At 44.9% G+C, this 16,076-nt stretch overlaps 1 protein-coding gene across 2 annotated transcripts in view; it reads left to right on the top strand.

Annotated features, from left to right (window-relative positions):
• LOC122365043 (QRFP-like peptide receptor) overlaps window positions 1–11,636 on the top strand; it is an 81,809-nt gene extending 70,173 nt beyond the window's left edge. Inside the window, exons 8-9 of one of the 2 annotated variants that reach the window (XM_043335925.1) lie at window positions 3,674–3,804; window positions 8,037–11,636. In XM_043335925.1, coding sequence (XP_043191860.1) covers window positions 3,674–3,771 — 98 coding nt within the window. In that variant the 3' untranslated portion in view covers window positions 3,772–3,804; window positions 8,037–11,636. The remainder of the gene's footprint in view (window positions 1–3,673; window positions 3,805–8,036) is intronic. The other variant, XM_043335924.1, reaches the window with a different exon arrangement.
• Window positions 11,637–16,076: the final 4,440 nt, after the last annotated feature.

Here is a 16,076-nt window from a genome sequence, read left to right as displayed (position 1 = left end):
GTACGGTACGCAGCCAGAAACAGCCAATCTGGTACGATTTGGATGCGATCCTGGTACGCTGTAAAATCTGGCCGCGGCAACACTGCTCCCGGAAGTGTGCAGGGCACCGATAATCCTAATCCAATGGCTTTAACGACCCCGGAACTACTCACTCATGCGTACGCAACGACTCAGATCATGACCACCTCATATTTCACCACGAGAGGCGTCGGAAGCTCTCAGCAGCTATGAACGGAAGCTCTCAGCAACTATGAGCGGAAACACTTAGTAGCGATAATCTAATGCTATGCAATCTAACGATCCGATGATTTAAATTATCTTCTAAGAATGCACAGTGGCCTGCCCAGCTAAGTGTTGCAGCTGTGAAGCATCTATTACTCTCGCTTATTCGAAGATTACAGCTTGAGTGGATGGATTTCAGCCGTTCATGTTTTTCTTATAAGTGTCGTCGTTTCCTGGAAGGGTTCCACTAGGAGCATTATCTGTTGCCATGGTGTTTAATTCGAGTTAAGCCGGTGTAATCTCCCTGTTTCGTGGGACCAAAGCTGGAAGAAATTGATGACGATGGGCATTGTAGTTTACTGCTGTAGAAGATTTCCTCAACTCTATATAAAATCGATACGAGAAAACCTGGAAACGAGTTGTCTTGTCTATGGATTATTATTTTTTTAGCAAATCCCTGAAGTGACTTTGAAATAACTAAGTATATGCCGGGAATTGAAAAGATAGAAAATAATATGCTGGTATAAAAGATAATTGCATTCATCCTCAGCAAATAAGTCATCTTCATTCTCAGCGCCTTGTTTTATGCGACAACAGTTTTCCTAAGCTGCTTGCATCGATCTTGAATAAGCCTCTGCACTACTGCTTATTTCAATATGTGAATTTTTGCAGATTCAGCTGTTGGTACAATACAGTTACCCTTCAAATACATGAGAATGTGATTACGCTTTACAGACATATTTTGCATTTATCATCTGCTTAGCCTCGCTTTATTACGCATTTGCTTCGTTCACGCATCAGGGTTAAAGGGACTATCCCACCTTCTAAAATGTTGTTAAAACCAGTTAAATTGTGCCCGACTTTATAGATTGGATGACCTGGAACACGGTTCTGGCATTTATTTTTCATTAACCTTCGCCCCAGTGGGGGGGGGGCATATGTTACCACCCTGTCGCGTTTTTTGCGTGTAAATAAAAAACCGCGGCGCGTAGCGCTGCGCCGCTTGGGATAGCTTTTGGTACATCAATTTTGGACAATGTGTAAAATTTTTGACCCCAGGTCATGTCAGGTCAGGTCACCAGGTCAAGTTAACTGACCAAGCCTAAAAAAAAGTTTGCAATCATGTCCAGCCTGCAGTGTTTGTCGAAAAGGTTTTAAACTTGGTGGATTGCATGATGTTATGGGCGCCTACAATTTTTATATCTCAGATTTTTTATATCCGTGACCTAAGGTCAGGTCAGTGGCGTGACCTTTCCATTACAAGTCAATGGAGAAAAATGAAAATGCCTCTAGATCCGTGTGTACGCATAGGAACAGTCCAAATATTTCAGAATCACAACGATTTGGACCACCCGTGATGACCAAGGTGTCATTTTTGCTGATAGCCTCTAGAAAGGTCATCCGAGGTCATTTGAGGCTACAAACAGTTTTTTGCCAATAACTCGAGATTGGAAAGAGATAGAACGCTGGGGATGGTCTCATTGTGTTTGTCTTGCCGAGACGCATCGACTGATATGCAACATGACCTTTTCCGGTAAGGTCATGACCTTGACCTGAGGTCAAATTCTGAAGTTGACCTTTCAAGGTCAAATCATAGTTCATTCGACGCGTCTCGGCGAGAGGAACACGATTCTGGCAGTAGAAATGTTGTGGCTTTTTGTAGTCGAAAGTTATTGTCGAAAAACACTTTTCGTAAAAACAGCTATTTTTGGAGTTTTTGCCCTCTGGAGGCTAAACCGTTGACCTGAGGTCAATTTTGATAATGTCCTTATCAAAAGAAGAGTTCAAAAGCTATCGATTGCTGTTTCATGCGTTTTTCTAGCTACCATAGTTCCTGAGATAACGGCATGTTTTCTGAAAAATATAATGACCATTGGCAAATTTTGACCTTTGATGACCTCTGGTGACCCCAATATTGCTCTAAGATGAAAAATGACTGAAATACTTTCAAACGTACGCATTGAGAGCTATCGACTGCTTTTTACCGCGTCTTTCTATCCCTCTTAGTTTTTGAGTTAGAGGTGGGTGGTAACATATGCCCCCCCCCCCCCCCCCACTAGGGCGAAGTTGGCTGAGACCGCCACTGGGGCGCGGGTTAAACATCTTAGGCTTCCCATATTCCAAACACAAACTTTCAAATATGTGACGTCACAGGCCAAAATTACCTCCTTCCCCAGGCCACATTACTGTCATAAAGCTGATTCTTTTTACTCTGTAGGCACCACAACAAAGTTCAGACCAAGTTTTAAGCGATTTTTCAACGAACGAACCCATTTAAATCAGAATGACTAAACAAGGTGACGTCACACTAACGGTCGCTCCATGTTGAAGATGGGCCTTGTACAAGGCCCATTTTCAAATGAAGGGAACAAATTTCTTCAACACCAAGAGGCCGCGGGGGTTGCAACCTAGATAGATGGTGGTTTCTGAACCTCGCCGCAAACTTCGCTATCTCAACTCAAACCCCATGTTAAAGGTGGGATAGTCCCTTTAAATGGTGCATCTCCGGAACGCAAGCATCAATACCAATGACCTTGACCTCAGCCCTAGGGCATTGACCATCTGCGCATCTGGCTTTGTAATGTGCATTTACTTTGATCATTTATATGGGATACTATCTCAGGAGCGCACGCAAGCATCAGCGTCGTTAACTTTGACCTCAGCCTTCGGCAAGGTTTTCGCCCGGTCGGCGCCCTCAACCATACGGAAAACTTCGCTCTGCTGTCGGGCAACGTGACCATCGCCGAATTAATGGCATGGCTTAATGGTATCGACTCGCCTGCAAGCCAGTGGAGCCGCCGATTCTAGGCACGTGCTGGTTTTGGTTGTCTGCCCGGAAATCAACGTTGTGTAATTGAGCGTGTGGTGGTGGAATCCCAATGCTCTGTATAGTGCTGGGATTCCCAGTCATGATAAGGCTTAGAGCAAGGCCGTATGCTTAGAGGGCCGCTTGTGTCATAGGGCAGGCTGCGGAGGTTCGAGCGAGAAATACACTTCAGGGTAGAACAGATGCATTTTTACGCGAGGGAGATGGTGACATGAGGTGGTGTGGTGAAGCAAAACAGGTTGTGTTTGTAGGCGGGGGGGAGGCGAAATCAGAGTGGTTGAAAGGAATACAGTGCCGTTTCAAAATCATGAATCATACAAATTAAGCCCCAGGTTACCGCACTAAGCTACACAAGGCTACGATAGGCTCAAGAGCTTTTGTTCGGTCTGACTCTGAAACACATATGACCGGATAGTCAGCCTGCGTCTTTGTTTGAGGTAGAAAACTAGTGAAAATATTGCTTTATTCATACAAGAAATTGTGCTCCCATGATCACATGCAATATCTAGTTTTCATTCGTATCTAAAATTTATCTAACCTTCCCCGCTAAAAAAAAGTTGCCGCCGCCAGGATTCGAACCGCGGACCTCTGAGTCACTGCCGTCATCCGTGTCCGTGTCCGCAGGGTTCCAACTGCAGCCCTATGGACGGATGACGGCCACGAGAGGGACTCTAACGTCGAGTCTGTCGCGTCCCAATGCCACATCGAAAACGTACATCTGAACACGAGAGAGACACGCGCGAGCATCATTTCAGGTAGGACCTAGTATCGGACCTAGGGGGACACCTTTTAGAGATAGGAAGCCCGGGTATCGTTTTAGGTAGAACCTAGCGCGGGCTTGGGGCCAGGGGGATATCTCTTGCTTGAGGGGAAGACTCGGGCGGCAAGCGACTAAAGTCGAGTCAGTGGCGAAAGACCTAAGGGGATGCCTCTTGCTTGGAGGTAAAGCCTTACCTATAGTTAGGGCGACAGCACGGAACATATGGGGCTTAGACATAGCAATAGATACATAACAAAAAATAGCCATCAAAGTTGGTGTCTGTGGATTCAAATACGCTTTTATTACTAACGGACGAAAAGCATGCTACTCATCATATACCTATTCGCTGAGACTGAGCATGACGTCTAAAAAGCACTTTCAACACACATCTTCAATTGTAAATGTCAGTTATTATCTACTGTGACGATGCGCATGCTTTATTCAATAGCTCTATGCCGTAATTGGCAGTTATTGAATTTCAAAGACACAGTTGAACCTTATGAACGAGCTTGCAGCGCAATCAAATAGGGAATGTTATGATAATATAGCCGTAAACATCGCTGAGAGTGCAAGCTTTTCTCAGAAATAGTTTTAACCCGCGCACCGACGGGGGTCTGCGCCAACTTCGCACCGACGGGGGGGGGGGGCGGATGACCGCCCCCCCCCCCCCCCCTGAGATCTCGAGAACGAAGCAAGATAGCGACAAGCGGTAAACGGCATCGGATACGCACGGACAAGGTCTACAATTTTTATAAGGGTCATTTTCAGGTCAGGTCAAAGATGACGTCACAGGGGTCGAAAAAGTCAAAATGGCGGCGCTAGATATGGAGTTTTTCTCGAATAACTTTCGAATTAGTCAAGATAGGAACAAACTAAGGGCATCATCGTGATCCTCTCGTCAATCCGCATCGAATGATATATATGTTGACCTCGAAAGGTCAAGGTCAAAGGTTGACCTCAGGTCACGTGACCTCGAGGTCATCATGTATATCATTCGATGCGTCTTAACGAGCTGAACACAATGAGACCATCCGCGCGGCTGTATCTTGTTCCTGTACGGAGTTATTGGCAAAAAACCTTTGGTGACCTTTGATGACGTCACATGACCTTACAGCTGCCCAACAGCAAAACAGACCTCAAGGTAGTGAAGGTTGATCGTATATGAAGTCATGTATGGTATATGGGGCCATTCCGACCCGTTTTAGTGGTAAAAACAGGGAGTTGATTTTTCCCCCATTGACTTATAATGGGGAGGTCGCGAAATTGACCTGACCTTAGGTCACCGACATCAAAATTCCGGGATATACAAATTGTAGCTACTAATGACCTAATAACATCCTGCGACTTTCAAAGGCCTCCGACATCTAATGTAGCTCTGGCACGGTGACAAAGTTGCAAAAAAGTGACTTGAGGTTGGGTCATTCAAAGTGACCTGGTGACCTGACCTTGAGAGTTAGGAGGTTCAAAATTGCACACCATGTGTAAAATTGATGAGAGAATAGTCGTACCAAATTTCGCGGCGCTACGCGCCGCGGTTTTCACGCTATCCGCGAAAAACATCAGGGGGGGCGGATATCCGCCCCCCCCCCGTCGGTGCGCGTGTTAATTGTGACTAACATTTTAATGCGGGCTTATTTTGCATGTGCATTGCACAGAGATCTCGATAAACCTACTGTTACCTATTGGGACTACTGTTGCATGACTTTATGTGGTTTTTTGTTTGTGTGTTTTTGCTTATTGATTCTGTTGCCCGTTTCATCGCTCTTACAAATTCCAAACCTATTACTAAAACACATGCATCTATTATAAGTCATTCTAAGCCCTTCGAATTTTATTCGCGCTACAAACACGGAAGCCTTATGCTGCATCACAATAAAATATTTAAACAATCATCATTTGTGCCTGGCTAAGACCGCACAAACTCAGCTAAGCCAACAACAGCAAACGATTAAGCCATTTGATTTCATTTCAATTCACTCTCTGTTGCAGAACTCAATCTCACTGAAGCCATTATCCAACAGAAAACAGAGCCTCCGGCGTTGATTTTAATTCCTGGACCCAGTCCAGCGGCTGTCTTATATCTACCAGCTGCCGCGTCTAAATCTGTGAAATTAACGGCCTGCCCTAACCAGAGACGCGCCGTTCCGAAAACAACGGGAGCAAAAACACTACCCTGAAGTAGCCCCGACGGTGCGCGTTGAGATGTAAATTGTGTGGTGACGTGATACAGGTTGATATCATGTGACTGGAGGGTGGGTTGGTGTGTTATGTCACGTGATATGTTGACGGGCGGTGGTGAGTGCTGAATAGAGATGGAACTTTGCCATTTGCAGGTAAAAAAGTTAAGCTACATTTTTTTTGCAAAACTTGCAAAATTGATGTCTTTTTTGCATTAAGCAAAAATCACGCGCAAATTTTACTTCATTTAAGCTCAATAATCAATCAGCGTTGTCGGTTGTTTTTCTGCCGATTCCATGGATGTCCCCATGATGCCGATTTCTATTCCCATGCCTGAATCAATCACCGCCATTACCGTGTATTGGCCTACATCGCTTCTTACTCCCCTCTCTGACGTCAGCACTTGTGACGTCACCATGGGGAGTGATTGGAATATGGAGTTGCCGTCTTATATTTTTTTTTCTGCTCTCCATCTCCTTGATTTCTCTTCCCCCCTCTCTCTCTCTCTCTCTCTCTCTCTCTCTCTCTCTCTCTCTCTCTCTCTCTCTCCCTCTCTCTCTCTCTCTCTCTCTCTCTCTCTCTCTCTCTCCCTACCTCCCTCCCTCCCTCCCTCCCTCCCTCTCTTCCTCACACCCAATCTTTCTCTCTCCCACCCTCTCCTTCACTCTCCCCTCACGTCAATGAAGACCGACTTGCTGCCGGCGGAGGTCTGGTAAACAAAGATGAAGTGCTCTCTCCGCCGTCAGACGAGGAGATAGGGGAGGGGAGGGTAAGAGAGGGAGGGTGAGACAGGGTTGATTGACTGCCTATCACTTGCAGTGATGCGTTGGGGAGAGGGAGGGGGAAGGGAGAGTGAGAGGGAGGAGAGGAGCCGCTACTGATCAAACATTTGGCCTCGAGTAGGAGCTAGAAGTGAATATTGGGAACAGCATTTGGTTATTGCTTATCTGTTGAGAAAGATAAGTGATACGAAGATAGAATTATATCCTTTTCCATGAAAGCTGAAATGTAGAAATGCATTACTTAGTTTAGGATACCTACGTTATTTGTAGTTAGGAAGCCGAGGAATTGATGGTATTTTATCTATGCCGTGGATATATAATGATCAGTTTATTTTTACCGGAGCTCAATGTGTGCGTCAAATGGTATATTTGATTTTTAGATAAAAACATCGTTAGGCTGAGAAATACCTTTGCACTTATGCAAAAAACTTACCCTAAATCGAATCCTTTCCGAAATTGTTCTTGCCTCCTATTCTGTCGCATATATTATAGATATTTTTAGATTTACTCATTACCTCTCAGTTAGGCCTTACCATGAACATCTTCTGCACAAACCATGCATTGTTTGTGTCCACGATTCTCACGAGCATCTAATGTATCTGTCGACTTATTGTGCTCACCCCGTGTGAATCTTGGGTACCTATCTTACTAATCAATCCCCTAGCGAATCTGTTGTATAAGTTGTATCTGATGTATCTGACTAATCTAGTGTTTCTGTCAGATTTGTTTAGCCCATCTTGTGTACACCGTCACCACAGGTTGTGAATGGTTGTCCCAGATGCTCTCTTGACTAGCAACATGAATCTCCAGTATCTGTAGTATCTTTTTTCATCGTCCTCTCTAAGCTATGAATTGTGTACTTTTGTTTCAGATACTTTCCAGGCTAGAAGTAGCACTGTCGAGTGTCTGTAGATTATTTCTTCAGTTTCTGTCCTAAGCTATGTAGCTTGTACTCTTCTTTCAGATGCTTTCCAAAATAGGCTCCGGGATAGCGGCAGCAGCACTCCAATGTATCTGTAGTATCTGCATATAATGGTAGACTCCTATTTCAGGCAAAGTTCCGGGCTGGTAGAGCATCTGTAGTATATGTAGTATCTTATCTTATCTTAGATAAGATGCTAAGTATGTAGTATCTTATATCTGAACTGTGACCATTGCCTATTCACTTCTGTTTCCATTACAGCCCGAGCTAGCAGCAGAAACTCTGTAGTATCTGTCGTATCTTACCTTCAGTATCTTCTCTCTAAACTATGCCTTCTTTTTCCAGATACTTTCCGTGCCGGTAATAGCACATTACGCCGGCTAAAACATCTCAACGGCCACGTGGTACAACAGAGTGAGCGAGGTAAAACTGTGGTTACTACCAGGATTTAAAGATCATGAGTTGGCGGTGTTGAGTATGTTACCATGCTGAGAAGCAAAAGTAAACCGAACTTGACAGCAAGGATTAACCGTGATGAACAGCAAGAATTCGCCGTGCTAAATATCAAAAGTTAACTGTGCTGAACTTAGAAACTGAATGACCTGAACGGTGGGCCCAACTGCGCTGCACGTTAGGACTTCAAAATGGTTGCCACTACTAGGACTTGAAACCCTGAACATTAGGGTCCAGCCGGCGCTCCACGTGTAGACGGTTATGTGCTTGCCATCAGGACTTGAATACTCTGAGCAGCGGTGCCTAGCCGTGTGGACTACACAAAGCACGTGGACGCTATCCTGCCTGACATCATGACCTAGCCGTGATTGAAACTAGGAGTTAACTGCCGGACATTGGGAGTTAACCGTGACGGACATCAGGGACGTCTTCCGTACCCGAGATTAGGACTTGATCGTGAAAAGCATCAGGAGATGGTTCAGTGCGTACCCAAGAACCCTGTGGTGAACAACAGTGCTTGGTAGTGTCGCGTAACCGAACCTTAGCTGCGCAGAACTTCGCTTCGGCCATTGTGGCTTGTATAGTCAGTGGACGCCAAGACAGCACAGCAGTAAAAGGTCACGTTAAACATTAGCACACACCAGTGCTACGATGTAGGAACCTCAACTCGGGTCTCAGTGGCGGATACGTGCAGAAGAAAACGACAGCGAGGATCAACAGATCTGAAAGTGGCATTTAGATACGGGTCGTCAGACATTTGGACAGAGTGGGGCAGAATCTCGGAGGGATCATGAGATTGAGCTTACCGCAGTGTGTGAAACGTAGGCCGTCGGTTAATGTTAAATGTTTACGTGTGTCGAAAATGTGGGAAGGGTATTCTGTAATGTAATTGTAGAGGCCAAAGGTTGACTAAAGATCATTGGAGCAGAAATTCAGTGAGATTATATGAGATAATCACTACCTGCGTACTGCATTGATTTCTGACAGGCATAGTGCAAGGTTGTTGTTTCGGTCGTCTTTTTATAGACAAGCGAAACAGTTTGGCAAGCTGGATGAAGATGCGGGGCTCGCTGTAAAAGATTTACGAGGCGGTGAATATCACAGACCTTGGTGACGTGTGATGACGTAATTCGAATCTACGACATCATTGGCGTCGTAGAATGATGGCTATTCCAAATGTAAATCAATTTCGTGCGTGGGACTCTCGTCGGGGCCTCGCTACCACTTCGGTTAGATCTTGGTGTCACGTGACATGCCGTCCTGTCAACACGGCTGGCAGCGAACGATGGAGGAGCCACGGCCCAAAGTCACGTGATCACTCGTGTCGTGTGGTGTTCGGTGTCTCTCTTAGACAGTGAGAAATGGAGCCCACCTGCCATTCCGGCGGGTTGCGTGACACAAATGCACGTGTTTTTCTCGACTAATTGGAGCAGTATTTCAAAATGGGACGAGGGGTAGCGCGTTTGTAAAACTCGCTGTAAGATGTCGCTATTGTAATGAGGCTCTTGTGAATGCGATAGTGTATTATTGAGTGTGTTTGTGTGGCTGGGTATGTTTGTCTAATTGGCTTGTTAGATGCGTGATGTTGTGTTTAATCCCTCCTATGTCATCGAAAGTGGCAGCGCACCTTTCAAAAACAAGGCAAAGTTGATTTAGACTTACAGTCATCTTTATAGGATATAACAGGTAATTTTCTGCTATTCAAACGAAAAAAATCCCAAACATAAGGCGACAGGCTTTGAACGACAGTGTGCGTACATGACATGGCAAATTAACAAAAAAAGCTGAAGTGACAAAATCTAAAAGAATTCCCTCAACTTCTCTCGCTCATTGCATCAAGAACACAATCACATATCTATTTGCTACTCACGACTAATTTATTACTTCTGCTCGCGCGTAAAATGCGGCGGTTCCGTTTGTTGTTGACTCGAAAGCTGCGAAGACTAAAGTCCTGCTGAGAAAAGCGACACTTTGGGTTCATTCCATCGTCACTGGAAAGTCGTGCTTTTTATCTAGCGAAAGGTCACACGCCGTGGCCATGGGGAGATTTCGGTAGATAAATATCACCCAAGCTGTGCCGCTTTTCTCAGCAGGTCTGAATGATTGGGCTGTTTATTGGCTGTGTGAATGAATGTAGTGTATTGTGAAAGTTTTGTCAGAAGAGCGGTTAACGAGGCTGAGATCGTAACGCGGCCTGATCTTCCCGATTTCTGATAAGATTTCTGATGAAGACAAGAGCTTCGAAACGTTTACCCCGATGTGGAAAAGGTCCAAACATTTATCCTAACTTTTAGTTTTATAACTATGCCTTCTCATGTTTTTTGGTGTTTTCACTGAAGCACGTATTGCAGTAAGCGAGCATGGCTGATAATATCATTCAGGTGATAAAACTATAGAACACTTCACGTGTAGTCAAAACCTCACTTTTTGTTCATAAAGGCGAAATGGCATTCATTCGTAAAGCTCCTTGCAATTCATACCATCTTATCAAAGTTGCAACGGGTCGGAAATTAATGCGGAAGGTTTTTGTTTTATGTTTGTGCTTTAGTGCTGTGACTGAGATGAATGATGAAAACTTATTGGTACGTCACAAAAGTCTTACCTGCGTCTATGCGGGAGTCCAAAGCGCTTTGTCCTGTCCAACTCATATGCTTGTGTAAAATGTTTGTAATGAAATGTGAGTTGTGACAAGATTCTCACTAGAAAGCGGTGCCCTAGTCTTGTCAGTATCTTGTCGAAATGTACGTACTCTAGGAGGTAAAAATGGGGAATGGAGACGAATTTCATAGTGTCAAAATGTCAATCGTCAATGTCATTTGATGTCAACTATGTCATTGTGATGTTTGCTCATCAGCTGTTCGAGAATTGTTGTGTCGGGTGTCTGTATGTGCTCTTAGCATTCTCAAATTGTTCGCTAAGCATGTGTGTTTGCAAAATTTTATCCACGTCGCCGTCGGCTGCTTTGTGTCGGGTGTCTGCTTATATTTGGGGAAAATCAGTGTTTTTGAATTGTTCTTAGTGTACAATCATTAAGTCATTCACAGTTCGTGTACAGTCATTACCTGGCTTAGTGACTTAGTCGCTATGATAGTTCATTTTCAATGATGTTTTGCGCCGTTAACTATTAAAACAACCACACTTAGGCTCACGAAATGCTTTCTTGACCGCGCGACTAACTCAGCTGCGTAAAATCGTCGGCCAATTTTTTGTAGCATGATCGTTTGTATGTCAGCTTTTTAGACTCAGTGTTTTATGTGCCTCGTCTTGCCGCTTCTTTGACGCGTGATTCGCATCTCGAGAGGGACATGTTCTGCCCAGTCTAGCCTGATGTCCTGTACCTCGTCTCGCCCAATGTCTCGCGCCCCGTTGGTGTCGGTCGTCTCGCTGTCTCGCTGTTGATTTTGGGAAAAGTCTGTGTGAGATCTCGCTCCCCGTTCGCCGTGGCTCCTCGTTGTGGCAGAGACTGAATACAATCTCGGTGGTAAGCCAGAGCTAGACTTTCTGGCTTGGAGAGCAAGGCTGAGGCGTTTTATGAGGAAAGCTGGGGTGTTATTCATGGGTGCGATTTGAACTCTGCCAGGTCACGAAAGATAGCAGTTCTTGAAAGCTTGAACACCTTAGGTCCTATCGATTGATATAATATTAATAATATAATAATATTGCCATATACTTCGCACCAACAGAGGTACATGCAGTACAGTCACAAGTTCCTCACATCCCATCCCACCCACCATCCCCTCACACTAGGCATCCGCCTCCAGTAGTCAGATAATTATTTGCATTTTTCGGCTTCCGGTCGATCGCTGGTCTCACTAGGCCAGCGAGACCATCTCACTAGGCCTCGTACAACACGCTGATATGTGTCGATTTCCATCATTCTGGAATAAAAGCAGGCTTAAATCGTGAGGAATGAACAACGTCAAATTTGGTCAATTTCCAGCCATATTTTCACGGTTCTCAAGATATTTACAAAACGCTTAAAGTTTCATCAACTCCCGTACAATGTGTCGGCAAGGAATACTTGTCGGAAGAATGTATTAAGGCATATGTCGAACGATAAGAGAATTGGCAATGCAGCAACTTTGAAATGTTGTCACATCACTTTGAAGGTGTGATCAAAAGAAGGACAACAATGAAAATCAATGACGATCAAAGACGAAGTACGATGATCGAAGGACGAAGACTTTCACCAAACGTTACCACCTTTAGATGATATCTTGCTGTGTGAAAGTAGAGCTTCTGCCAAAGCACGCGCCCTTTACAGGATTCTTACTAAAAGTTGCAGGATTGAAGAAGCCTAATATCTTACCGACATTTATTCATAAACACAGATCCTATACACTAGGCCCTATATAGTGATCACACATATTGGCTATTGCACGCATCATTTGAAACCAATGAACGACATGGTGTCGCGCATATGCTCCAAATTTAAGGCTTTTTGACAGTATTATGCAAACTGAAACCCATTTATTACCGTACACTTTCAAAACAATTGCAGCTGTCGACACATTTGTCATCACGGACGCAAATGAACGAGACACATTGGCTTCGTTTTTCTTTCGGAACAAAAGAAAATAGAGGAACAAAAAGGGACGGGAAACGGAGGGAGAATGCCACATTGATCAGGATGCAGCAATAGCATTGAAACTTTCCGGACTCAATTTTGCTCACTCATAAGAAAGAAAACTGAACTGGAATTAGCACGTGAGTTTAGCTAAGTATCTGCATTGAAAGCAGTTTCAGTGGCGTTTTTATTTTGAATGACAGAGTAATTTTCACTCCACCTTCAACAATCAAAACGCTTTTGACTTTTTGAGTACACTCTGACATACAATTACGATCTGCGAACTATTCAATTTGTGAGTTTTGGTCACTAAGATCTATCAATATATTGAATCGACAACGCCTTAGCATCACTACTATTGAAAATGCTTCTTTTTTTACTGCAGGTGTTTTGTGATTTGGAATAGCAAAATGTCGTTACGCCTCTCAGCTGTCCATCGGTATAGTAGATCAGGACATTGCTCCATTTCTGCTCCGGAAATGGAATGTCAGAATTTCCTGATAGTCAAGGATAATTTTTGGATTTTGGGGCATCAAAAACGCCGCAACCAATTCTAACCGACCACAAAGACGGGGAAATATCAAAATCAGATCGAACTGATCCAATGAATAAACGCTGATTATATTGCATAAGTGTTACCAAATAAACCACTGAAACCGATAATATACGTGTTCCAAAATGCGACGCTGAAATACCAAACACCAATAAAGAAGCGCTAGAAAAAAAAAATAGACATCCGAATGACATTTTTAATATCCCTATCGGCGATGCGTTGTCAGCTTCATCCATCCAGCCACGCCACGTTAACTGCAGACAGGTTGACATCTCCAGTGCGGAAATTTCGAGTCTGAAATGAGCCCGAATGTGGACACTATTGCAGACAATTCTCATCGCACGTTGTTAACTCCTCAGTCCTCAACGGTGGACAGAGAGGCTCTATTCACGTCAAGAGCACGAGCTTTCAGCTGTTTCTGGTGTTGACACGTGTTGTAGAACTGTTGTCATTTCTGAACGTCTTTTGATGGTGTCCTTTCAAGAATGCTTGCCTTGCTGAAAAATACACAGCCTTTCTCTCGTTCGAAAAGACGCGTAGAAATGACGTAAATTTCCAATGTAATAAGGAACAACATTTTAGCACGTATGCCATCTTCACACTGTTGATTGTACTGCCGACTCATTTGCGGGAGACAGGAGTCTTACACGGGGAAGTGGGGTTTATCAGAAGGGGTTATCTGCGTAGTTCGTGTGTTGGGCATGACGTTGATGCTCTTTAAGCTCATAATTCATCCATTCACGCCAGTTCACATCAGTTCACATCAGTTCATGTCAGTTTCAGGATGTCCGTTGAAATCACAGCCAACGAGCAACATCATATCCGGAGAGCCGTGCATGAAAGTTTTAGATAAGGAATAATTTATTCTCAGTACTCCGTGGAAGCTGGCATAGGCAAATCATGTTAAATGTTGTCAGTCTGATTTTCAGGTCACATCAGCCACCCCGACAGCTAATTCAAGTCAGTCTTGCATTCAATCACATACCTGAGACATTTGTGTGTCACCACGAAAAAAGGGACAGTCGAGCCGACAATGACATACCGGATGTGTTTGTATAAAGCTTGTAATAGAATTAATATTTAAGTTGATCTGTTCATGATTAAGAAGTAGTTAGTTCAAATATCTTCGCATAACGCACAACCCCGAGAAGCCCGTTAATTGTACCCAAATATTTTTGAATTGAGCATGTCATGCCGTCTTCCCTTCCCTGATTCGTGTACCTATCTAAGCTATACCTAGTAGAAAAATGTGTAACCGAATTGAGTCCTTCGTAAATCATACGAGTATAAGACCTAGCCCTCAGATCACAGGATAAGTTCCGTAAATGAAACACACTGAAGCTGACATCGTTCACAACTTTCCACCCCATTTAACACCGACCAGTGAGTCCCCCCTCCCCCTCCCCGCCGCTCCGCCGGCGGCGAAACACAGATGACGTCACTGGTGTATATCTGACGTCACCGGGTGCGCGGCGGCTGCCGACGGTATCTCTGGAATTTGGCAGGCGTTTCGTTTCTGTCAGATTCAGTCGACTTATTAGTGTCACAGCGTGAACAGAACGTTAGCCTCGCCTTTATCAACAATATGAACGGGTCATTAGGCTCGATTTGAGTTTGAAACGCAGGCGATAAGAGTGTTTGGCTATCGCTGTAAACGCTGGTGACAGTGAGCGAATTATGATAGTGTCAAACCGACATCGAATGTTGTTTACGCTTGTGTGCTGTCCACGATGGCTTGTAGGATAGAACTGGGAAATTGAATTGGCAGAGAGTGGTTTGAACTTATACCAAATCTATATCCTTAGACATAGATTTGATTTGAGATGCTCCAAATCTACATGATAGGTATTTAGTAGCACATGAATTTGCAATGTCACCACAAAAATACCAACATGAATAGATAGGCCAGGATGCAATAAATTGCTAGAAATCCCACCGGCCTCACCTGAGCATGTAGACATGTCCGTTCTTCTTGGACAATTTGCCCAGATGCAAAACGAGATGAAAGGCCTAAAGCAGGCGATGCTGGAATTGCAAACGCAGCCGGCCATGTCCACTCCGCCTCTGACGTACGCCCAAGCTGCCGGCACGTCATCCGCTCCGGCGGCGCCGTCATCATCCGCTACCTTGGCACGGCCACCAGTGCCATCGCCGACCCTGGAGCGGCCCTCTCCAAGACCGGGGACTCAGCAGCCATCGTCATCAGACATGACACCGCACCAAGATGGAGAAGAGCGCGAGGATCGCTCCCGTCAGCTGCACATTCAGCAAGAAACAGCTTCGGGATCTTCACGGCCGATGTCGCAGACGACCGCACAGCCTGAACTTCGGGCTGCCAACACCGACAATGACGGCTTTACCGAGGTCATCCGACGGAAGAGGCCTTCCAGTCGCAGTAAGGCTGTGATTACTGGGGTAAGCTCCTCGACGCTGCTGAGAGGCGTCGCACCACCACCTCGAGTAGCACATCTCTTCGTTGGTCGCCTCCACACGAGCACCACGCATGTGAGGCAGTCCGATCACATGTGAACTGGCTGCTGGGCCCGGGCGCGGACAAATCGGTCGTCACTGAGATCACTGAGATCGCTCACTGTGCTGAGAAGTACGGGTACAAGGGGTACAAAGTAACCATACCCCTTGATTCTAAGGATCGTGTCATGATCCCAGATAAATGGCCTTCTCATGTATCAATCAAAAGGTTTTACCATCCCAAGGAAGCTAAAGCTGCAGATCAAACTGAGGATCGACAGCTTCATCAGGGCAAACCGATGGCTAGGAGTGCTAGTGTAGATCGCATAACAGCTCATGTCAC

The sequence above is a fragment of the Amphibalanus amphitrite genome, unplaced genomic scaffold (genome assembly GCF_019059575.1).
Source record: "Amphibalanus amphitrite isolate SeventyFive unplaced genomic scaffold, NRLGWU_Aamphi_draft 000712F_arrow, whole genome shotgun sequence".
Classification (NCBI taxonomy): domain Eukaryota; kingdom Metazoa; phylum Arthropoda; class Thecostraca; order Balanomorpha; family Balanidae; genus Amphibalanus; species Amphibalanus amphitrite.
The sequence above is the reverse complement of the archived record's forward strand: the minus strand, read 5'-3'. Positions and strand labels throughout refer to the sequence as shown.